Source organism: Giraffa tippelskirchi, chromosome 12, assembly GCF_054371585.1.
Source record: "Giraffa tippelskirchi isolate mGirTip1 chromosome 12, T2T-mGirTip1v1.2.pri, whole genome shotgun sequence".
Taxonomy (NCBI): domain Eukaryota; kingdom Metazoa; phylum Chordata; class Mammalia; order Artiodactyla; family Giraffidae; genus Giraffa; species Giraffa tippelskirchi.
The window spans coordinates 106,292,219-106,315,637 of record NC_137286.1 but is presented as its reverse complement, the minus strand read 5'-3'; the positions used below and the strand labels follow the sequence as shown (position 1 = coordinate 106,315,637).

Genomic DNA, 23,419 nt, shown 5'->3' with positions numbered 1-23,419 from the left:
CCCAGGAGGCAGCGCGCAGGTGCGCGCCTGCCGGGCAAGCGCTTAGCATAGCTAGTGCGCCTGCGCCGGGAGACGCTCCGCCCTCGGGCCGGTCATATATAAAACCTCGAGCGTCTCCTCGCGAGAGAGTTGGTTCTCATGCTCGCTGCCGGGGTCGGAGGTCAGAGCGAGCGTCTCGCGGGCCGGAGAAGGAAGATGGCGGTGGAGTCGCGCGTTACCCAGGAGGAAATTAAGAAGGAGCCGGAGAAGCCCATCGATCGGGAGAAGGTGCGGATCCGGAGAGATGCAGGGATCCCTGGGGAGGTGGGGCGGCGGTGCGGGGCCGGAGGGAAGGGACGGGGCCGCGCGTGTAGCCTCTTGACTCCCGCCTGTCCCGCCCCCAGACCTGCCCGCTGCTCCTGCGCGTCTTCACCACCAACAACGGCCGCCACCACCGCATGGACGAGTTCTCCCGCGGAAACGTGCCGTCCAGCGAGCTGCAGATCTACACTTGGTGAGTCAAGGGGCCGGGGGCCCGCCTGCCGCCTTCGGACTTTCCTCGGCTCGGGGCCTCTGGAGGCAGCTCGCGGGAAGTCGAGGTTCGTTGAGGAAACGGTGTTGACTCGTCTTGTGGCGCTTTGACCGCTCACGTTGAAACGTCTAGGTTGTAAAGAATTGACCCAGGACTGCTGTCACTGTTGTGGCTGCTGTGTACGGAAGTGACACGTCGGTCGTCCAGTGCCGCAGCGGCTCCCTAGGGGCTTTTGGTAGAGGGTGGCGCTAGAGTAATTTGGGGAGGGGGGTGGTGGTGTTGGGTGATACTCGTTGTCCTCAGAGCGCGTGTGCTAATACTAAGCTTTCGGTGCCCCAGCTTCAAAACAACGAAACCGGGTGGATTTTGATGTGCTTAATGGAGAGCTTTTGATGTGTTTACTGAGGGTCTCCCCCTGAATGTTTGTGTACCTTCCCTGCCCACGTCTGACTAGTGACGTTACGTACAGCAAGCTGTATGCACTTCCTTGGTTTGATGTTACAGTGGCTTTATAGTAGCAGTAAAAGGTGTATAATTTTTTTAAATATCCCTAATGTAAAATAGGGATATTTTAAAAAATTATACACCTTTTACTGCTAGTATAAAGCCACTGAAATATACCTAATGTAAAATACGGAGAAGGCAATGGCACCCCACTCCAGTACTCTTGCCTGGGAAACCCCATGGACGGAGGTGCCTGGTAGGCTGCAGCCCATGAGGTCTCGAAGAGTCGGACACGACTGAGTGACTTCACTTTCACTTTTCACTTTCATGCACTGGAGGAGGAAATGGCAACCCACTCCAGTATTCCTGCCTGGAGAATCCCAGGGACGGAGGAGCCTGGTGGGCTGCCGTCTATGGGGTCGCACAGAGTCGGACACGACTGACGCGACTTAGCAGCAGCAGCAATGTAAAATATGTGACATTTGTCATTTTAATTGTTTCAGGGTACATTTCGGTGCAACCATTACTATTTTCAAAACTTTTAAATTCCCTGGAGGGAATTTAACAACAGGAGGTCTGTACCCAGTAGGCAATAATAATGGGAATTCATTTCACCTGGTCGCCACTATGTATCTATGTGAATCTGCCTCTTCTAAGTATTTCATATAAGTGATCTCATATTGTATTTGGCTCGTTGTGTCTGGCTTATTTCACTTATAATAATTTCAAGGTTTATTGATGGTTAAAGATATAAAAAAATGTGATTCTTTTTTTACGACTGACTGAATAACGTTTCATTGGAAGGCTTTGCTACATCTTGTCCACTTGTCTGTTGGTGAACACTGAGGGATTGGTTCCACCTTTCAGCTAAGTTTATGTAGTATGATTCTAGTTCAGTATTATTCCAGGAAAACAATTCAGGAAGGTCGATTTAACTTATAGAGAAGAACTTTTATTAACAGAATGATGAACACTTCTGTTCAGATTAGTCTATATTTCCTCCAATAAATTTAAGAGTTCCTATTTGCCAGATACTTGCTTTGACTGAAAAGTATAAAGAGGGTTCCGCCCCCTCTCTAGAGTAAACTCAATCTCCAAAAGAAAGCAGATCGAATAAATGCTAAGTAATACTTTAGGGGGGAGACGGAGGGTGAGATTGTGCCACACTCTCTCCTCTCAATCAAGGAAAAAAAAATTACAAAAAATTAAATCCTGTCCTCAAATGTCCTGTCCATAAACTGCAACCAAACAAGACAACCTTATCTTACACCTCAAAATGGTGGCCAAAGACAGACTGGATGGTGGTGAGGGACAGAACGGAGCCCTGCTGCTATTCTAGAAGCAGCAATGAGGGAAGATTGGGGATTCTCAATTTGTGGAAATAGATTGAGGGGACAAAGTAGGTGGCCTTGCGATAAGTCCAGGAAAGAGGAGTGAGGAGCCCAGCAGAAGCTAGTTGAATTGGGGATTCTCAATTTGTAGAAATAGATTGAGGGGCCAAAGTAGGTGGCCTTGCGATAAGTCCAGGAAAGAGGAGTGAGGAGCCCAGCAGAAGCTAGTTGAATTGGTGAAAGTCCAAGGCACTGTGTGGAACTGGGGGAACACCCCACCCCAGGAGTGATAGATCTTGTGCTTGGGTGGTCACTAAACAGGTTACTGGAAGAGAATTAGCTTGATCACTGAAATAGGGTTCAGTGAGAAAAACAGACCAATAGGAGATAGAGCAAGAAATGGCTCACATAGTTGTGGGGACTGCCTAGGTCTGTCCTGCAGGCTGGAACGCTCCAGCATAAGCTGTTGGAATTTCTTCAGGGAAGTCTTAGGTCCAGTATGAAGCCTTTTCAACTGATTGAATGAGGCCCACTGATTTATAGAAATTGCCAGGGCAGGAATATATATTGTGAAAGGAGCCTATGCTTAGCCTTGAAAATTCCATGTGCTTCGTTGGCTTTTCCATCTATTGCAGAACTGATCAGAACATTCAGTCTTAGAAAGGAAAACAATGCACAATCTTGATGAAAATGCTTTCCCAACACATTGATTCTAAGATGCATTCCAATTTCAGAGATGTTAAAATGTAGAAAGGTATGCTTCTGAAATAATGAAAAACAGTTAATTTGAGAATTTGGATTAATTTGGACTAGTTATCCTTAAGTGGATAAATCATTAGGTTAGTGAGATGTTGCATAGCAGCAAAGGTACTGGGGTAATTCTGAAATCCCTTTAGCACACTACTAGTCTAGTCTACCTTTATTCATGAAAATGTCACTGAGGCAGGTGAGGGGAAATAGTATTTGGGGGCAAATAGTATTATTAGGTGCTTTAAAATTAAGTCAGTTGTGAGACCTTGACAGTTTCTAACAAAGTTGCAATTGAGACACATGTAACTAATTCATTGTATGTCAGTATCCTTGTTACATTATTGCTGATTAATCAAATGTCTTTTTTCCCTTAAAAAAAAAAAATTCAGGATGGATGCAACCTTGAAAGAATTGACTAGTTTAGTAAAAGAAGTCTACCCAGAAGCCAGAAAAAAAGGCACACACTTCAATTTTGCAATTGTCTTTACAGATCTTAAAAGGCCTGGCTATCGGTAGGTAACTTTTCATTTTTAATTCCTTATAATCTGTTTGATTTCAGTATGTTTTAGCTGCCAGGGATAATCCATATTATCTTACTATCTAGTTTAGATTATTATGTATTACATTTTTATTGTGTTCTAAGATCATGGAGCAAACCCAGCCCCACATTCACTTTTTAGGACACACACAGTGTCATTTTGCTCAGCCACCCTGTAACAGTTGATCTCCTTTCCTGCAGAGTAAAGGAGATTGGCAGCACAATGTCTGGGAGAAAGGGGACTGATGACTCCATGACTCTGCAGTCGCAGAAGTTCCAAATAGGAGACTATCTGGACATAGCGATCACTCCTCCAAATCGGGCACCACCTCCTTCAGGGCGCATAAGACCGTATTAAATTGTACTTGCTTTTTTTTCCAGTCAGTTATGTAAAATAAACTTTCACTTCTTCCTCCCCTCCTTATTGCCATTAAGCCTTTAAACTCTATAAACAAATTGTAATGCATCTATTTAGGAATTAGATTTGGCTTTGCTATGGTATGATTAATAGAAAGTCCATATGTTTCAAGTTCTTCTGTAAAATATGAAAAGTGCTCTTAGCATTCTATGTAAAACTGTATTGTTAAATATATGTTGCAATCATTCTGAGTGTGAAAGTTAATGGGGCCTGGGTTTGGGGTTTAATATAGTATTGGTTGTTTATGCTAAATAATGGAGTTGCAATGTTTTGGCCCAAATGGGGCAGTATTATATTAAATGGAACAGGGGTTTGTCACCTAGAAGTTTGTATGGACTTGGGAAGAGGACCTGTGGGAATGAGGGGGTGTAGCTTGAGTGTTTTGAACAGTCTGAGCTGAGGCAAGTTGAAGAAGCTGTCTGTTTGAAGACAGTGGCCTGCCTGAATCAGGGTGTGATGACAAGTTAGAGAAAAGGTGCCACAGTGAGGACTTTTATGCTTTAAAAATGGGGAAAATAGAGCATTTTGAGGGCAGGAAGTAGTATAGAGGAACAAGGGTTAGAACTTAGGATAAGGATAGATTTACGTTGAAGATCTGAAAATGCAGGGAGGACGAAAGAGGAAACTTAAGAGCATGGGAGAAGGTCCAGGATGAGGTCAAGCTGAGTAAGCAGGGGGTGTTCACACACCCTCTTCAGTGCTGGGGCTGACTCATGTCTGATTTGAGGCAGTATACAGAGTAGTTAAAACCAAGTGGGCTGAACATTTAAATCCTGGTTATGCTAGGAGCACCTTGGACAAGTTACCTGAATTTGTTTTTGTTTAAAATTTGTAAAATAGAAGTGACAGCCTACAGAGCTGTGAAGACTAATAACAAAGTTAGCCATAAAGTAGGCCTTTATAAAACATAAACAGAACGGGCACCGTCTCATCCACAGAACAGTTACAGTCTCAGTGTGCAGTATGTCATTAAGGCCTATTACCTTCATTCTGTTGCATAGAAAACTTGGGAACTGTGTATCCCCGAATTAAAAAATATGTATTACTAGCAAAGTAAGATTGTAGTAATTTGATCTTGTATAGACAAAAGCAGCCTTGGAAACCTAACACTTGTAGGATCGGGGTCAGTCAGCCAGCAGGTGACAGTCGTGGGCCTGGAGCCCAGACCTAGGGCCCCTTCTCCACTGAAGTTTGCCCCAAATCCCTCAATCCTTTATTCATTCAGACCAGCTAGGCTTGAGCTCATAAATCATAAAATTAACTTAAACCTGGTATTTTGGAGAAGAGGAACCATGATTAATTACCATCCTGTTTGTGGAGATGATACACTGTACTCTGCAGATCAAGACAGGAAGTCAATATGGGACTTCCCAAGCCAACTTTTCATAACGGTGTGAACTCCTCCAGTGCGGCTTTCCTGTAATTATTCCAGGTGACTCTCCCACTGGCTGAAAATAAAGTGGTTAATTCGCTTTATTCCAACATGGATTTTTTTTTTTTAGGTAAAATTGGTACATAACAATATATTAGTTTCAGGTATACAGCATAATTCATTATTTGTATACACTACAAACTGATGACAAGTCTAGTTACCATATATTGACCCCCTTTACCCTTTCTGCCCACCCCTCACCATTGATGACCCATCTGCTCTCTGTATCTACGAGTTGGGTCTTGTGGGTTTTCTCTTTTAGACTCTACATATAAGTGAGAGCATGTGGTATTTCTCTAATTTCACTCAGCATAAGCCATCCATATTGTTGCTGATGGCAAGACTTCATTTTTTGGCTAATATTCCATTGCGTGTGTGTGTGTATCTGTTGCACAATTTTTTATCCATCCACCCACCCATGGATACTTAGTTATTTCCATACCGTGAATATTGTGTCAATAATGCTGTAGTGAACAGGTGGGTGCAGACAGCTTTTCTTTACACACCTGGCAACACTTACCTCTTGTCTTTTGATGGCAACCATGCTGACAGGTGAGTTGTTAATCTCTGTGGTTTTGATTTGTATTTCTCTGATTAGCGCTGTTGAGTACCTTTCCATGTATCTGTTGGCTACCTGTGTGTCCCAACATGGAATTTTTCCTTTAAAGGTTGTGATCTTCCACCAAAAGTACAGTTAAACAATACCTAGTGAATTTATCATTGAATATAATGCTAAGAATCCAAAGACTTGTACTTAGTCCTTATTTACCTCTGGCTGTCCAAGTATGGCTTTGAGTAATAACTGAACTGTCTTATGGTCCCTGTGACAGCACCGTGCTCGGCCTTCAGTGTCCTGACTGCCTCATGCTCTTGTGGTTTCCCATCATGGGGTGAACTAGAGAATGCTCATTGCCTGTGATATCTTTTCAGTTTTCTCACAGGGTTTAGGAGCTTGGCAGGGCTTCTTCAATGGCTCAGTGGGTAAAGAATCTGCCTGCCAATGCAGGATTCCAAGATCCCCTGGAGAAAGAATTGGCCACCCACTCCAGTGTTCTTGCCTGAAGAATCCCATGGACAGAGGAGCCTGGCGGGGGTGGTCTCTGGGGTCGTACAGCGTTGGACACGGCTGACTGACTAAAGCAAGCAAGCACAGGAGCTTGGCATCTTCAGTTCCTTACCTCATTAGGGAGTCAGTGCTGAGTTTATACTTACATTTTCATGCTCATAGTGGTCACTGGCTGAGGTAATGTTTCAGATATCAACTGTGTTTGTGCGTATAGGGGTAGCTGTGAAGGGGAAAGAAAGCAGTTAAAACTGTTAGGCAAACTGTTACTCTTAAATAAAGCTGAACTCAGCCTGTTGCTGTTCTATCACAAATTCCAAACCTAGTTTCAGTGTGACCAAGCAGTTATAATGTGAGTGCTGAGTGGTGCCTAATCTCATTTCACCTTCAGCACTGAGGTGCAGGCAGTGGCTATATCTTCACTTCAGCTGAAATGGAGGCCTGCTTTAAATAACAGCTTGCAATGTGGGCTGTGAAGCGAGGGAGCCAACAATGGATGACTGGCAACATGTTTCCAGAAATAGTGTGCTGTTGTCTTTAGCTCCCTGCAGGCTGGCATCTACCCAGCTCCACTGGTCCTGCTCTGGCAGCGAAGCTGTTGTCTGTGAAGACTGCTAAGGGACGTCATCTGGAGCATGTGGACCTGGTTCAGTCTTTGTACAAACCAAAACGCCTCTTTTAAAGAAATAATATGGTCATGGCTTCCGGTTTTAGTATCAGAGCAGCTAGTGAGGTCTGTGTGTCTTTTTGTGTACTTTATTGCTTAGATTGTTTAGTTGCTCAGTCATGTCCAACTCTTCGTGACCCCATGGACTGTAGCCCTCCAGGCTCCTCTGTCCATGGAATTTCCCAGGCAAGAATACTGGAGTGGGTTGCCATTTCCTTCTCCAGGGGATCTTCTTGACCCAGGGATCAAACCAGGGTCTCCTGCACTGGCAGGTGTGTTCTTTTACCGCTGAGCCACTGGGGAAGCATCATTGCTTAAACAGGTTGTTCTTAAAAATTTCTGTAGTTTTCTTGGAATCTGTAATGGAACAACCTTGAAGGAAGTGTTTATTCTGCTAGGATTAATCATGAACTAGCTAGGCAACTATTCTATGAAGAGAGTTATTGATTCCCACCCCCCAATAATCCCTAGGAGGAATAAGCTAAAACCTATCCCTGGTAGCTTAGATGGTAAACAATCTGCTTGCAATGCAGGAGACCTGAGTTTAATCCCTGGGTTGGGAAGATCCCCTGGAGAACAGAATGGCAACTCACTCCAGTATTCTTGTCTGGAGAATTCCATGGACAGAGGAGCCTGGCGGGCTATAGTCTATGGGATCACAAAGAGTCAGACGTGACTGAAGAACTAACACATAACCAAAGTAATTTTAATAAAAACCTGTCAGCCTGGGAATGTGAGGAGTTCATTGTATAAGGGTGTCCTAATCACACACCCACCTCACAACATTGTTGGGAAGAGGCAGGAAAAGGGGCCTAGAGGAGGGCCTGGTAGAGAGCGACTGTTCAGTAAATAGCTGTTTTAAACACAAGATAAAAGGTGTTCGTAGCCCCTCCCTTGCTTTGTGCCCACAATTGTCAGAATTTCCTACTCCACAGGCTTGCAGGCCAGCCCAGCTATAACCAATTTGAGACAGCGTCATGGATAGGATAAAATTAAAACAATTTAAACTGAATCCAAAGAACCATCTGAGGCACTTTCAAAATCTGCATACATTATTGAGAGCTGTCAGAAATTGTAATTATTACTAACTCGTTGCACACTTCCAGGGAAAGTATGTGGAATGAATGCCTATTACACACCAGGTACCCTGGGCCTGGGGTGCAGAAAAATCTGACATGCAGGTCCTTCCTCAGAAAGCCTTTGTCTGGTGACAGAAGGTGTAAGTGCTGGTGATCACAGGTGGATAGGAAAGGGTTGAGAGAGAAAGGTTATGCTGAAGACAGCAGGTGAGCTTGTTCAGCACCCACAGGGGTTGCGTTTAGGCTCCCAGTAGATTAAGGGTGTGGTGTGAACAAAGGCATCGAAGCATCAGGTGCTTTCCCAGAGTTTGGCTGGAGATGAAGGTGAGGAGGTGGGGGCATGGTGGAGAATGGAGGGGAAGGGGTACACCCCAGGTGCAGTCAGCAAGGCCTGGGGAGGGAAATGGGACATGGAAAGAAAAGTCCATCATTAAGACCTCAGCATTCTCATCTGCCAAATGGAAATGCTAGCACCTATTCACTAGGAGTTACTTTTAAAAAATTCAGTGGGTTGACGAATGTAATGAGTGTACTACACTTGGCCCAGTAGGACCTTCCAGGCTGGCAGGTGCCTGTGTAACAGTGAACAAGGGAGCCAGTGAGCTCCTTGTCCCCACTGAGCTTTAGTCCAGTGGGGCAAGGAACATTCTGTCACAGGTTCTACCAAGTTCTATAAAGGATGAGAATGGGGTGCTGACTGGGAAAACGGCTAAAATATTTGATAGAATGACTTTTAATCTGAGACCTGAAGCAGATAAGCCAACACTGGTAAGAGTTTCATGTAACAAGGAAACGGGGATGCACGGTGGGGGTGGAAGATGGATTTATGAACCACTTACCTGAAGAGGTGGAGTCACAAGTCTCCTGTGGGAGCTCCAGCAGCAGCCCCTCCTCAGGTGGGCTCACCCTTTGCAGCTCTGGGTGTTTATCTTGGCACACCCAGAAAAGCACACTGCTCTTCCCAGAAGTTCCCCCAAAGGCCCAGAACTGGCTCTTGGATCTCACGTCAGTCATGTGTGGTCAGGGACTGTGGCTCTGTTTGTTAGACCTTGGAGCTGGGTATGAGTTCAAAGAAAAGCAGAACATTGTTTTCCTGTATGGAGGTAGGAGTGGTAAGCGGACAGAAAGGTCAAGGATCTATAGCTTATGGATACGAGGGAGAGCCAGCTGAGTGGGGGTGGGGGTTGGCGGGGGGAGGAAGGGAACACCGGAGTGCAGGCTATAAGAGGAGACAGAGTGATCAAGGGTCAGGCCACACAGGGGTGGTCGTGGAGGCCACTGTGGGACCTTGGGTTCGTCTTAGGAGCAATGGGAAGACACTGAAGGGTCACATTTGAAGCCTGATAAGCCAGAAGTAGCCTAGTTCTAAGGAACAGAAATTAGGATCACAGGAGGAGAGTGGTGAGAGCTAGGGAAAGAGAAATTCCAGACAAGGTCAATTTGCAAGGCCCTCACAAGACAAGTGGGGGCACCCAGCAGGCCACCAGAAGTGCTTCATATAATGTTTTTTATGTCCCATCTCCAACACTTCTGTTTCACTCACATCCCTTCTGGTTGCCACACCATTTCTTCTCTCCCTTCTTGAAAAAAACTCATGAAAAGAGCCATCTCAGTTCATTGTCTTTGCCTCCTCACCTCCAACCTCTCTACCCAACTCCAGAAACTCATCCCGAGTACTCTGTGAGAATTCATCAATGCTGTCAGTAACAGTGACTTTGCCAAGTCCAGTGGTAATTCTTTTTTTTACTTTGATTCTCAACAATACTGACAGAATTGATCACTCTCCTTGAAATACTTTATTCCTGTTTTCCTGGCTGCTTCTCCATCTCCTTTGCTACATTTTTCTGCCTCTTTCCATCTTCTAAAAGGAGAACTCCAGGATTCAGTCCTTAGTACACTGTGAATATACTCACTCTTCCTTAAGCAATCCTGTCCACTCTGGACTTACATACACTGAGCCACGGTAAACAGTATACAAAAGGTTGATACAGTTCGGGAGTTAGCCTCATATACTATAAAGTTGACCAGAGCTTACCCTGAAAAGCAAGATTAAGTATCTTGAATTTAACATTTTATTTAGCAAAATTTAAATTATAACTACTCAGTAGTTCCTAGAACAAAGAATAAGTTGTTCTTCAGTGACAATTTTCTGACGAAATGAAGAGACACAACATGACACATCTTCCCATTTGACTTTCAAGGCACAATCATAAAAGAGGATAATCTTTGCTGAATCAGCTTGACTTAGATCGTAATGCTCTTGGGCTCCATGGACAGGGCAGCCTGGAGCTCTCAGAGACAAGTCCACAGGCACAGCTGACAGTCCAGAGAGGAGCACCCACTCAGGAGGACACCTAGGATCTTCCAGAGGGTGAGGCTCGGGCTCTGCTGGGCGCCGAGCTAGATGGGGGTCTGAGGAGGTTGCAGTCATGTGCTGGGAAGAGCTGATTTGAGAGGATGAAACTGACAAGTTAGAGGAAAACACCTGTCCTGACATGAGAGCAGGCAAGTGTCTTAGGTACAAATGTTTGAGACACCCACTTCAGTATAGCTACCTAGGCCTATAAATTCCTCTTTTCCTACATCAGTTTAGGCTGTCTTTTGTAACCAACAGTGTATGAAAGAACATTGTTAAAATAAAAGGTGTAGAAGACTTGGGACAGTCATGAGGAGACAGTGGGCAGAGCTAGCCCCAAGGAAGAAGCCCAGCTCTACCAACAACTGTCCAGCACTGAGAAGACTGAAGGTGGCCTCATTTGAGTGACAAACAGTAATGTTTCAATTTCAAAAATTATTTATCCTGCTTCCTAACATTAAGCAACAGTTCCACGAGGTAGGGTAAACTTGAAATCAGCGAAATAGTGATGATCTTTCAAAACTGAGCAGCTGAACTACACAAGACAGGTTAGATTAAATCAAACTTAATAAGAAGCACTTTATGCTATTAGTGTCCATACTCATCTTTAACATGAATTGGTTTTTCAAAAGGGGGACGACGTAGGGATGTTGAAAACAAAGTGAGACCAGATTTGCGTTCATCTCATTCTGTTCAGTTTCCATAATGGAAGGATGGATCCACTATCATTTCTGTAGGAAGATACAATAAAAAATATCAGTTGGATATAACCAGTAGCCTTCAACAAGACAAATGACAGGACACTGAAGACCTCTGTTTTCACACTCATAATACAATTGGGTATGAACTCCCAGTGACATCGTCCAGGGGGCTAGTGTGGGAGCTGGAGACGTAGGGATCACGAGCTCTGGGTTGTGTCCTAAGCTGCAAGTGTCAACTCCAGATGTTTACTCGCCATCCCAATGTGAACTTTTCAATGTTCGCCTCAGATAACACGGGAACATACTCACCTTCAGGTTTTCTTTGTTGATGGCATCTCGCACATTCTGCCCTCCATGCCGAGGAAGGAACACTTTGCTGGGTGGTACCGCTCTAACTGCTACTGGAGATGCTAGGTTTGAGTTGTACTTTGATAAAATCTAAAAGAAAGCAAACTCCTTTTACGACGTCATACAAACAACATAAATCTGAAGTCTTTATAAAACAGTAAAGGTCAAGGAAAATGTGAAGATATGGGTTATTTGAAGCAGAGTGTTTAGCAGCACAGACATTCTGCAGCGCAGAAGAGATGGAGATGTTAGAGGGTGAGCTTGGGCATATAGGCTGGAAAGATTCTAAATGTACTACAGGTGAAAGGAAGCAAGCAGCAGGGCAGCCCCAAGAGCAAATCAGGCCTTTACAAAGATGCTCACAGGAAAGATTATACAAAGAAGAACCTGAAGTATCAACTATGATTTTTCATAAAGAGCTGATACATTAAATACAATATCCTTTAACACAGAAATAAACAGAGAAGGCACTATGGCAAACTGGAGACTGTGTATGACGCTATAGACAGGAAATGCTCCTTCCTCAACTTATTATAATGCCAGGAAAGCAAATGCTTTACTGATATCTTAGGATGAGTCCCTTCCAATGGCATTTGGGTATTTCCCCAAGTATTCTCCTTCTCCATAAGCTAGGAAGGTTTCTAGAATGGTTATTAAGAATTCCATTTGCCTAAGCAATAACTGCCAAACACTAACTTTTATTAAGCGGGGATGCTCAAACAATCAGAGTGGTTACTTAGTGGAGTAGGTAGTTATTATAAACCAGCCCAACAGACTGCAGGTAAATTATGTTGTACTAAAGAATCAGATAAAAAAATAAAAAACAAATAATCAGATATTCTATGGGACTTCCCTGTCGATCCAGTGGTTAGGACTCGGCACTTTCACTGCTGGAGCCTGGGTTCAATCCCTACTCAGGGAACTAAGATCCTACAAGCCATGTGGTGGTCACAAAAAAAAAAGAATCAGATACTCTAACATATTTAAACAAGTGCTTCTCAAACTGAGGTCCAAGACATCTGGACGTCTCAAGTTCAAGAAACCATGATCCAATTTATTCAGGGTTCTCCAACGATCTTCTGATCTTGCCAGAAACCTCAGGGGAGATATGGTTACCAAGGTGATCACATTTGAATAATCATTAGAAAATATTTTAAGAATACATTTGCTGCTGCTAAGTCGCTTCAGTCGTGCTCGACTCTGTGCGACCCCATAGACAGCAGCCCACCAGGCTCCCCCGTCCCTGGGATTTTCCAGGCAAGAACACTGGAGTGGGTTGCCATTTCCTTCTCCAATGCATGAAAGTGAAAAGTGAAAGGGAAGTCGCTCAGTCGTGTCCGACTCTTAGCGACCCCATGGACTGTAGCCTACCAGGCTCCCCCATCCATGGGATTTTCCAGGCAAGAGTACTGGAGTGGGGTGCCATTGCCTTCTCCGGAGTGATTTTGGAGCTCCCAAAATAAAATCTCTCACTGTTTTTAATGTTTCCACATCTCTTACATTGCAGGCAGATTCTTTACCACTGAGCCACTGGGGAAGCCCCATATTACCTCTGCTACTGCTGCTGCTAAGTCGCTTCAGTCGTGTCCAACTCTGTGCGGCCCCATAGACGGCAGCCCACCAGGCTCCCCCGTCCCTGGGATTTTCCAGGCAAGAACACTGGAGTGGGTTGCCATTTCCTTCTCCAATGCATGAAAGTGAAAAGTGAAAGGGAAGTGGCTCAGTCGTGTCCGACTCTTAGCGACCTCATGGACTGTAGCCTACCAGGCTCCTCCGTCCATGGGAATTTCCAGGCAAGAGTACTGGAGTGGGGTGCTGTTGCCTTTTCCGAAGAACATGAAATTAAGGAGAAAATGCCTTATGAGGGCACAAAAGTATGGTGACATCACAGCTCAGCCCTGAAGAACCTTAGCCAGCTTGGATGGGCTTAACAGGCCAGAATTAAGATTTAGATCCACACCAGCACATTAGCCTGATAAATAATACAGTTGATATCCATTTCAGGTCTTTTTGCAGGAAAAATAAACCAAAACAGTAGCCTAGAAAAATAACCTGGCGAATATCTTCTGGAATCGTAGTAACTTCTGGAGGTGTAGGTGTTTTGAGTAGATTCTCATAAGAAGAAATTGTAGGAGAAGAGGGATCTGCAAAATTCTCAAAGCATTCATCTGAAATTGAAACTAATGATGTCCTTTCTTTCGTTTCTAAGTCATTTGATGAGCTGTTTGTGGATACCTATTGAATAAAAAGAAATCATTAAATTATGGGGGTATAAAGTAATATAGTGATAAAAACTGTTTATCAATTGTTAGCTCTATTTGGATCTCTAAGGAGGCCCAAAGTGACCCCCTCTTCCCTGAGAACTAAATACAATCAAGGACACAAAGAAAGGGCATGGGGAGGACAGAGCACCACGTTCATTACTCAGGGCTGAGGGAGGGCTGCACGTGCAGTCTAAGCAGATTGGCTGGCTGAGCCCCAGATTTAGATAGATTCACCACCCAGACTCAGGCAACTCTATCCTGGCCAGGCCAGAGTCACAGCGATGATGACTTCTACCAGGGAGGTAGCGGCCCATTCCCACTGACCCGGCCCGTCTCCCCAGAGGCAGAGGGAACACTGAGGGGGTGCCTTCCACATGGCCAGAACACAGCTGATTACCACAAGGCACATGGTGCAATTATACATTAATAAAATTTAAAAAACAAAGTGAGTGCCTCAGCTGCACTAGACACATTTCATGTGCTCAGTAGCTGACTCCCAGCTGGAGAGCACACAGTACAGACCATTTTCATCACTGCTGGAGGATCCGCTGACAGCCTCCTCTACCAGACTGGTTGTCTAAGTGTGCATAACAACTTGACACAGGGATGAGATTGTGCGTACATAGTACATTTGTTCACTGGGAAAATTTTAGAATAAAAGGTATAAGAATCACCCATTTTGGTGTTTCTAGCCATTCTTCTTCCTTAAAATATATGTGTATGTGTGTATGTGTATACAACACATACATATCACTATCTACATCGTTAAATTTTTCTTGAAGACATTCTATGTTCTTATCTGTTTTTCAAAACATGCTTTACACATGACACTGGATCTTATGGATTTCCTTAATATGCTTTTTTCCCCCTTTATCATTTGACATTTGTTCCCATGTTCTGCTCTTCTAAATAATGCTATAACTTTATACTGTTATAAATCTCTGTCCCAATATGCCTGAGAATAAATTCTGGTTAAAGGGTGTGAAAAAAATGGAAAGCTCTGGATATATGATCCTCTGGAAATACTAAATACACTCCCTAAGGCTACTGCAGCCTATGTATTCTAAACAGACTGACTGAATCTGGAAATAGTGTGTCTGATTCACTAGGATGGATGTTTACCATAGCTGTGCTGCTCTTTGTAGAAGGGACTTTCAAACCAGGAGTGCAGAATGTAGGTGCCAAGGGAGAATGTGTGTGCTCAGCATCTAGAAGACACATACAAGGGCATGAAAATACAGATCTAAAAGACTGTAACTTTTATAAAATTTGTCAGCATCACTGTGCACTTTATTTTTAATAACTTAAAATATTCTAACTTTAGTGTGTAGTTGACTGGAAAAATAAACAAAACTGTCATATTCACAATCTAATTATCATTCAAAGTTCAAATTGTTAGTCGCTCAGTTGTGTCCAACTCTTTGTAACCCCATGAACTGTAGCCCGCCAGGCTCCTCTGTCCATGGAATTCTCCAGGCAAGAATAGTGGAGTGGATTGCTATGCCCTCTTCCAGGGGATCCTCCTAACCCAGGGATCAAACCCATGTCTCCTGCATTGCAAGCAGATTCTTTATCATCTGAGTCACCAGGGACTAGCACTAATAAAAGTTTAGCAAGGTTGCAAGGTGCAAATGTAATGCACAAAACTGAACAGTTCTAGTATAAGCTCTACAAACAATAAAAACTATATTTGAAAAAGAATATATTTTACAATAGCAACAAAAATATACCTACATATAAATCTATTAAAAACTGTGTAAGACCTTTATGGGAAAATCAAATTTCTGCAGATGAAACAGGAGGAGGAAGAGGTCAAGGAAGGTCACTTGCCTTCCAAGATATTAGGACTTACTCTAAAGCTATAGTAACTACAAGTTACTTGATTAGTCAGGGATGGAAAAACAGCCATTGGAAAAAAAAGAGATCCTAGAAACCATGCATAAAGAGAGATTTGCTGTCTGTAACAAAGTGTGAAAGGAACCTTAAATACCAGAGAGAAAAGTAAATATGTTAGCAAAATGATTAAACTGGCAAAATTTCATCTAGTCTAATCATCAAATGCTAGAAAAGATGGAGAAACAGGAATTCAAACAATGTTGGAGGAAGTAAACCAGAACAGCCACTCTATAGTATCATTTTAGCATTTTTTTAGACTAAGGGATTCCCAGGTGGCTCAGTGGTAAAGAATCTGGCTGGCAATGAAGGAGATGCAAGAGATGCACGTTTGATCCCTGGGTCAGGAAGATCCCCTGGAGGAGGAAATGGCAACCCACTCCAGTATTCTTGCCTGGAAAATCCTATGCACAGAGGAGCCCGGTGGGCTACAGTCCATGGGGTCGCAAAGAGTTGGACATGACTTAATGACTAAACAACAACTATCCCTTAAGAAACAAATAAAATATGGCTCTATTAACAAGCTTACACTTAACCGAATTATTAATGGATAAACCTAAGCATTCTGTTCCTTCCATAAAAGATATTGCTGATGATATATTGAAGAATTTTAGTCAGTAAACTATTCTTTAGAAAACCCATCCCACTTCAGAAGGCATAAAGATATCTTCCATTATCATTTTCTAAAAAGTTATAGTTCACTGGGAATTGATTTCTGAATGTGGTGTGAAAGAGGTAGTGGTTCAATCTTTTTTTTTTTTAAAAAGGTCTCCATTTAATATAATCATGCTCTTATAAGTTGAGCTCAGCTTGCTATGAGTCAGTTGTATTTTTTCAAACTTATTTATGCCATCAGTACTTGTTAATTTAGTAAGAAGTCAGTGAAGTTAGCACAGAAAGAATTTTTCTGAAAATATGTCCAAAACTTTAGACTTGACAGAAGTTACCTTAAAAAGTTTTCCAATAAATTTGGTATAGACTAGATGATTATAGATAATTATTCAAAATCATAAAACTCTAGGATTTTAAATTTTGTATTTACATAAAAACCAACGTTTTCATGTTTGCTGGGACAAATGTGAAAACACTACATGAAATATTTTAAGTTTTTCTACTATTAAAAAAATCCAAAATCTGAAATGATAGCTGATGTATTCTGGGTGTGGTTTATGTAAGAAAGATAATCTAGAACTCTAATCAATAAGCTGAAGCTAAATTCAAACAAAAAAAAGTACTATGGGCTCTATATTAAAGATTGGTGAGTGAATATTTATATTTTAAGTTATAATGTTAACAACAAACAAGCTCAAAAATACTGAATACAATCAGGAAGAGTGTGAAAAACAGAAAACTGTATTTCTCTTGTATGAAATCATACTGAACCTGAATGGAATGGTACTTCATATAATGGTACTTTATATAATTCAGTATTATGAACCGAGAAGATGCAGAAGGCTATTAGAATGTCTTAGGTGATAGCACCATTTATTGTACAAAGATAGTCTGGAAAGAGTATGGCTGAGAAATAACTTGAAATTCATACTTACCATTTTTTCCCAACGTCTGGGTTATGAGGCCAGGAGTGGCAAAGCCATTATCATTGGGCACTGGTTTTGTTTCTATGGTCTCACTGGTGTGATTCATAGGGAAATATTGGGGTTAAAAAAGTTAATATTAAACCTCTGGAAAATGATTGTCTTATTATATATCATTAAGTCTGGACATTCAATTATGTTTTATGGAACATAAATTCCATGGAAACCTTTTTTCTCTTCTTTTTTTAAATGTATATCCACAGTTCAAAAAGGTTAAGAACTATTTTGTATTGGCAGTTTTGACTTAGAAGTGGTTAAAAATCTTTGACTTAGGGAATTTCCTGGTGGTCCAGTGGTTGGAATTCTTTTTCCACTGCAGGGGGCGCAAGTTGGATCCCTGGTTGGGGAAGTAGGCTACTGCAAGCCACACAGTCCAAAAAAAAAGAAAAAATCGACTTCAAGGAAAGCTGTGAGTTCAACTCCTTGGTTCAAATATAGAAACTGTTAGCTCTTGGCTTCAAAATCATAAAATAGAGTTTTATACCAGTATACAGACAGAGATTAAGAACATTTTTTAGACTAAGACTGACCCTGCCATCTTATTAAAGTTGTTCTAGCCAATTACTCAGATGTCTGAAATATATTTATAAAAAAGAACATCACTGAATACAATAAAATAGTTCAATTAACAAACTGTCCTAGTGTAATTTACTGAATAATCTTACTTGAAAAGCATCTTCAGTATATATTAAACTCTTAGGTAAATTAGAGGCTGTTTCTGGGCTATTCTGTTTCTGCAATAGGTCCATTCTGGTACAATTTTATACTGTTTTACTTATTGTAGCTTTATATATTTTAATAACTAGTAGTTAAATCTCCTCCTTACTGTTATTTTTCATTATTTTCTTAGTTACCCTTACTTTTTATTATTCCAAATCATTTGAATAGTTTTCTCACACATCCCTCATGCTCCACCTTAGAGGAAAAAAAAAACCTAAGGTTTTATTTTAATTGTATGATATCCATAAATTAACTTGATACAATTAAACATCTTAGTAATATTCAGTCATTCTGCTCAGGAACATGGTATACTTTTTCATTCTAATTTTCCCTTTAACTCAGAAATGTTTAGTCGTTTTATTCATATAGGTCTTTCACATACAACTATAGGAGTATTTTACTTTTTTGTTGAGACTTTTAATGACTTTTCTCCTGTATTTACCAACTAGTTATAATAAAATATAGGAAAGCATATTATTTTAAGTAGTTATCTCATACTTATATAAATCTTAAATCAGCTTCTACAAATTTTAGCTGTGCCTTTCTCAAGTTGCCCAGGTACAAAACATGGCCTAGAAATACATTACAGTAATCTTTATTTCTGTTTTGTATCTCATTACATTGGCTACAACACCAAGAACAATGTTACAAAAAATAAAAACAAAATAAAACCAATGATGTTTAATAATGGTGACAGCTTCACTATTAAGTTAGATATTCACATTACATTAATGAAGTATCCTACTGAGAGTTAACCAGACAATTTAAAGAACAGGTGTCTAATTTCATAAATTCCTGACATCTATTGAAATTATCCTACTTTTTTTTTTGAATCAGAGGAAACTTGTATTTTATGAGCTTCCAAATACTCCCATCTCTTTTCTCCACAATTGTTTTCTTCTGACACTGTGAGTTGAATGTTTATTTTCCTTTTTTAATAACTACAGTTCTTAAAGATATGCATTTAAGAGTGGTACTTTGACATGTGGTATTTTCACTGTAACATTAATTACCACTTCCATACAGGTCACTCCCATATCTCTTCAGTGTAGCATGGAATTCATCACTGTGCTTCAAATTCGTATTTCAATACCTAAGCTTAAGAGCACCTCAAAACCAACACATAAAGAAACTCAACACCTTTACCTCCAAGCTGTCGACGTGGCCGACTCTACAACCTCATGGACTGTAGCCTGCCAGGCTCCTCTGTCCATGGAATTTTCTAGGCAAGAACACTGGAGTGGGTTGCCATTTTTCTCCAGGGACCCCCAAGCTGCAGGTTTTCTTTTAGTTCCCGAGCATCATCTCAGGCAACAAATCAGAAATCTGTGCTCTATCCTAGATCCTCTTTTCTTTCCAAGTTTCCATATGGAAACAATCACTTTTTTTTTTTAAGTAATTTTATTTTATCCCCTCTTCTCTATCCCATCAAATACCAAGTGTTTTCAGGCTCTTATTCAAAATCTTCTGTATATTCTAAACCAAGGAAACTAATAGCTCACACTTTACTGATGGGATTGGTGATTCAGAGAAGTTTCAAATATGAAGTATCTGGAAACCTTCGAAAGAAAGGTATTGTCTGAGAGAGATTTCTTCTAGGGGGAAAAATAATCAATAAATGCAGAAGATTTAGAAAGTTAGATAAAATATTCCTTTTAAGAAAGCTGCTTACCTGTTAGTTTTCACATTTTTAAGACCAATTGTGTAATCGTCATTTAAACACGTAGTATATTCAGAGATACCAAAGTGTTCTAATTTAGGAGTTACACACTCAAAATCATCCATCTTTAGTGCACATTTTGGAGTTTTTACTAGTGAGTGTTCAGAAAATGGAGTTAAAATTTTTGGCTCTTCCTTCTGGTTGTTTACTGCCTGGAGAGGGTTTGGTAGAACTTGGGATACGATATACCGCTCAAGTCCAAAATCAGAAAGTTGTGGACTACGCGGTGACTTCTCAGAAACAGAAGTGCTTGCAGCAGCAGAATCCAACAAATCACCTTTCACGTCAGGGTTCTCAGGACGTTCACATTCACTGGACTCCGGTTTAGAGTCAGTGACTTCTTGCTCATCCACTGAGAGGAAAAATCAAGGTCATATTCTCATCAAACTAGAAAATGTCATATACTACAACCACATAAAACAGCTCCATCTGAAATGTCCCCAATCAGCAAAAGCTCTCTCCTTATTTTCTAAGGAGAAAATATTCTTGTTTTTTAATTTTAATTGTCCCTTTCACTTTCTGACACATACCGCTTATATCCCCATATTTCATCTTAACGATACATCAGAGGAGGGAAGTAAACTGTTCAAAGATGAAAAATCAGTACCCACAAATAAAACTGCAATTTCTTAACCCTAACCCTATAGATCCCTGTCAGAATCTTTTGGGCTCAAAGGCAGAGAAAAGGGGTAAGTTTAGGCTGTACATTTACTTGACCAACTAAGATATCCAACAGATGGGGAAGTGAAGAGGCACATACTTTTTCTTTGAAGACATTACTTTCCCTGTTTTAATTGGCAGCTGAAATGAACTAGGATAGAATATTGTTTTTGTCTGCATGATAAGCCACAACACATTAAATCTGAAGGATGTACCAATAAAAAAAAAAGGGTATAAAAACTCTGATTTCCTGTCTTTTGGCCCTTGAAGAGCTGCTGATTCAGAATTGTGTTTTGGCATTGTGCTTTCTGTTAATTCTGAGAAACGTCAAGAACTACCAGAAAAACTACTGTTGAATTGATTACAAGGCTGTCACCGATGAGTTTAATAAAATAAAGTCATCACCATTATTACTACCTCTTAGGGAGTTATTTATTTACTAGCATCTCTATTTCACTAGTGAGGAAAAGCAATTTAGAGAAATTACTATTACATGTAATAGTAACTAGTGGAGCCAGTTTCTGAGTAACCAAACTCAACTTGTTCACACCTAAGTCAACTGAATTCTTTCCATTATACCATGCAGACTGTTTAACTTACCTTTCATGTATCGCCTCAATATGTACATATTTGTTGAATCTAATGTTTTATTCACACACAAAGATCATTTTCATAACAGAAATGAAGACACTGAAGCATACTGAAATTAGTTCCTCACAGGTATGGGTATAACAACAATAGTTAACAATGGATGATTAGCATACAAGGTCCCGTTCTAAGCAAATTTTGTCTCATTTAATTCTTACACAACCTCAGAGGTAGATACTATTAAACATCTCTATTTTATAGGACTTCCCTGGTGGTCCCTTAGTCAGAACTCAGCACTTCCAGGGCTGTGGCCCTGGTGGGGTCAGAAAACAAACAAAATCTCTACTTTAGAGATGACAAATTAAGGTACAAAGTAACTGGTCAAAGATGAATATAACTAGTAAGTGAAATTAGATTTGAACTCAGGCAGTTTGACTCCAAATTCTAAACCACCATGCTTTCCTACCCGTCATCAGCATTTTATAACTAAAAAGGACTTTATGAATTTACATAGCCCAGATTTTCTCATTCTATGGAGGAAGAAACTGAGAACGAGAAAGTGAAATAGCATGGCTTAAGGGTGGTCTCTCAGCTACTTATTGTCAAAACTCACCAACAACCAGCTATCCTTAAGTCACGTAGATTTATCTTGTACCCTTCTTTCATCCAGCACAGTATTGGTTCTCATCTAGCATTTGTAAAGGAGAGCAAGGACTGCCTTTACACTGCATTACCAATCAGCACTGCATCCAGAACACAGGGATTGCTGAATAAATGATCAAATGTCTATTACATAATGGCAGAATCAGAACTAGAAAGACGGCCAACCCTATAGTAGTCTTAATCATGTTGCTTTCTTTAATACTAAAACAAATGCTATAAAAGGCTAGTTATTCACACCTGAATTTTTCTTGGCACGTGGAGTATATCCATACTTCTGGAAAAACTCTTTTATTTTCATGATATCCATTGAATTCTTTTTCATCAATATTTTTGTTGCCTTTATGAAACCAATGCTTTCTTGACTTTCCAAGTTTGCTTTATCAAGAAGAATACTGACATCATCCTTTCATGAAGAAACAAAGTACATTTTAATTTAACGTTTGACTAAGTCTATTTATAATTTTGTAAAAATTACTACATAAAAATGATAAATTAATATTGTAGGAGTGATACCTTTAGAATTCGTACTTCTGAGTTAAGGTCATGTAAAACTCTCATTGGACAATCTTCAAAGTCTTCAATACGAATATTGAATGGAAAAAGTATAACAAGGAAAAGGAGGAAAAAGAAAATATAAGCTTTTTAGAATTATAAAATCTTTATGTAGAAAAGTACAGAAATATATAGTTTGATGAACTTTCAAAGTGAACATATCTACACTGATAAGCAGGTAAAGCTTTATGGAAAGCAATTCTGCTGTATATTAAAAATCCAAAACCATTCATACAATTTTGTGTCTTATAGCATTATCTCAACCATGTAAACAAAGTCAAGCATAACAAAGCAACAGCGAAAAGTAAGAATGGTAGAAAAGCTATTGAAAATTAATAGCGGTGTCTTCTGGTGGTGAAGTTATAGGAAACATTTTCTTCTTTCTACTTTCCCATTACCTCAAACTTTTTGCCCTGCACATATATTGTTTTCACAGTCACAAGCATAAACGTTTTGAAATGGCTGAAAAACTGTTGACAACATTACTAAAGTAAAAGGAGTCTGTGTCTACAGGGTGCAATATTTTAAGGTATATTACAATTACGACACAAAATAATCTCAAAATCTAAACTACTCTTCCAACAACTTAAAAAAAACCCTAATACAAACGTCAGTGGTGGAGAATTCTGCTTTATTAGAAAGCAGTGTTGGGTACTAGCGTCTGTGTAGGTAATACAGATTGTTGGGGAAAATACAGACACTACGACTGTGGGGTATTTCGGGGAGACCAAAGTCACTCCACGCGTCAAGAACAGTGCGGAGAAGCTGCTATGAGACGACACGTTTCCTCTTTTGGTCGTGTTTTTATTAGTCCGCACACACTCTTGTGGACTTGAAGACCGCTCCCGCCCCCCGGGATGGCACCTCACACCCTTCACCACCCGTCGGCCAGGGCGCGCGCCATCGCCCCTCCCGCGGCTCACTCACCGCTGTCCTCTCCGTCCAGCGCTCGTTGCAGCCGGGCCGTCTCGCTGTCCAGGGTGACGGCCAGAGACCGCAGCTTCCCGCAAAAGCCTCGGATCGGATCCATAGGAGAGGCCGGCTCCCCGCCTCAGAGCCCGCGGCCGTTTGAATCCCGGCGCCGGAAGCGCCATTGGTTCCCGTAGCCGCTAACGGCCTTTCTCGC

General features: G+C 41.1%; 2 protein-coding genes and 1 long non-coding RNA gene across 3 annotated transcripts; 1 reads left to right on the top strand and 2 right to left on the bottom strand.

The window, feature by feature from the left end:
• Nucleotides 1-124: 124 nt before the first annotated feature.
• On the top strand, nt 125-5,474 carry SAP18 (Sin3A associated protein 18). The gene is made up of 4 exons (XM_081549017.1): nt 125-267; nt 384-493; nt 3,426-3,548; nt 3,776-5,474. The coding sequence occupies exons 1-4, from the start codon at nt 139-141 to the stop codon at nt 3,930-3,932; spliced, it is 519 nt and encodes a 172-aa protein (XP_081405143.1). The 5' UTR covers nt 125-138; the 3' UTR covers nt 3,933-5,474.
• Nucleotides 1,886-7,610, bottom strand: LOC145529196 (uncharacterized). Its single transcript, XR_014071004.1, has 4 exons — nt 6,637-7,610; nt 5,945-6,058; nt 5,297-5,440; nt 1,886-3,048 (listed from the first exon to the last, which is right to left on the bottom strand). It is a non-coding gene; the product is annotated as an uncharacterized LOC145529196 (long non-coding RNA).
• Nucleotides 7,611-10,291: 2,681 nt separating this feature from the next.
• On the bottom strand, nt 10,292-23,417 carry SKA3 (spindle and kinetochore associated complex subunit 3). The gene is made up of 9 exons (XM_081549010.1): nt 23,221-23,417; nt 22,255-22,316; nt 21,979-22,144; nt 19,783-20,182; nt 17,343-17,425; nt 15,025-15,110; nt 13,691-13,873; nt 11,600-11,728; nt 10,292-11,320 (listed from the first exon to the last, which is right to left on the bottom strand). The coding sequence occupies exons 1-9, from the start codon at nt 23,321-23,323 to the stop codon at nt 11,315-11,317; spliced, it is 1,218 nt and encodes a 405-aa protein (XP_081405136.1). The 5' UTR covers nt 23,324-23,417; the 3' UTR covers nt 10,292-11,314.
• Nucleotides 23,418-23,419: the final 2 nt, after the last annotated feature.

Bases quoted from the DNA above. Each gene is read 5' to 3' on its own strand.
- SAP18 (XM_081549017.1), top strand. From the start codon at position 139: ATGCTCGCTGCCGGGGTCGGAGGTCAGAGCGAGCGTCTCGCGGGCCGG. The intron at 494-3,425 runs GTGAGTCAAGGG...AAAAAAATTCAG, and splicing joins GAGCTGCAGATCTACACTTG to GATGGATGCAACCTTGAAAG. The intron at 3,549-3,775 runs GTAGGTAACTTT...CCTTTCCTGCAG, and splicing joins CTTAAAAGGCCTGGCTATCG to AGTAAAGGAGATTGGCAGCA.
- SKA3 (XM_081549010.1), bottom strand. From the start codon at position 23,323: ATGGATCCGATCCGAGGCTTTTGCGGGAAGCTGCGGTCTCTGGCCGTC. The intron at 22,145-22,254 runs GTATCACTCCTA...TCTTCATGAAAG, and splicing joins CAGAAGTACGAATTCTAAAG to GATGATGTCAGTATTCTTCT. The intron at 20,183-21,978 runs GTGTGAATAACT...TTTTCCTCTCAG, and splicing joins ACGTGCCAAGAAAAATTCAG to TGGATGAGCAAGAAGTCACT.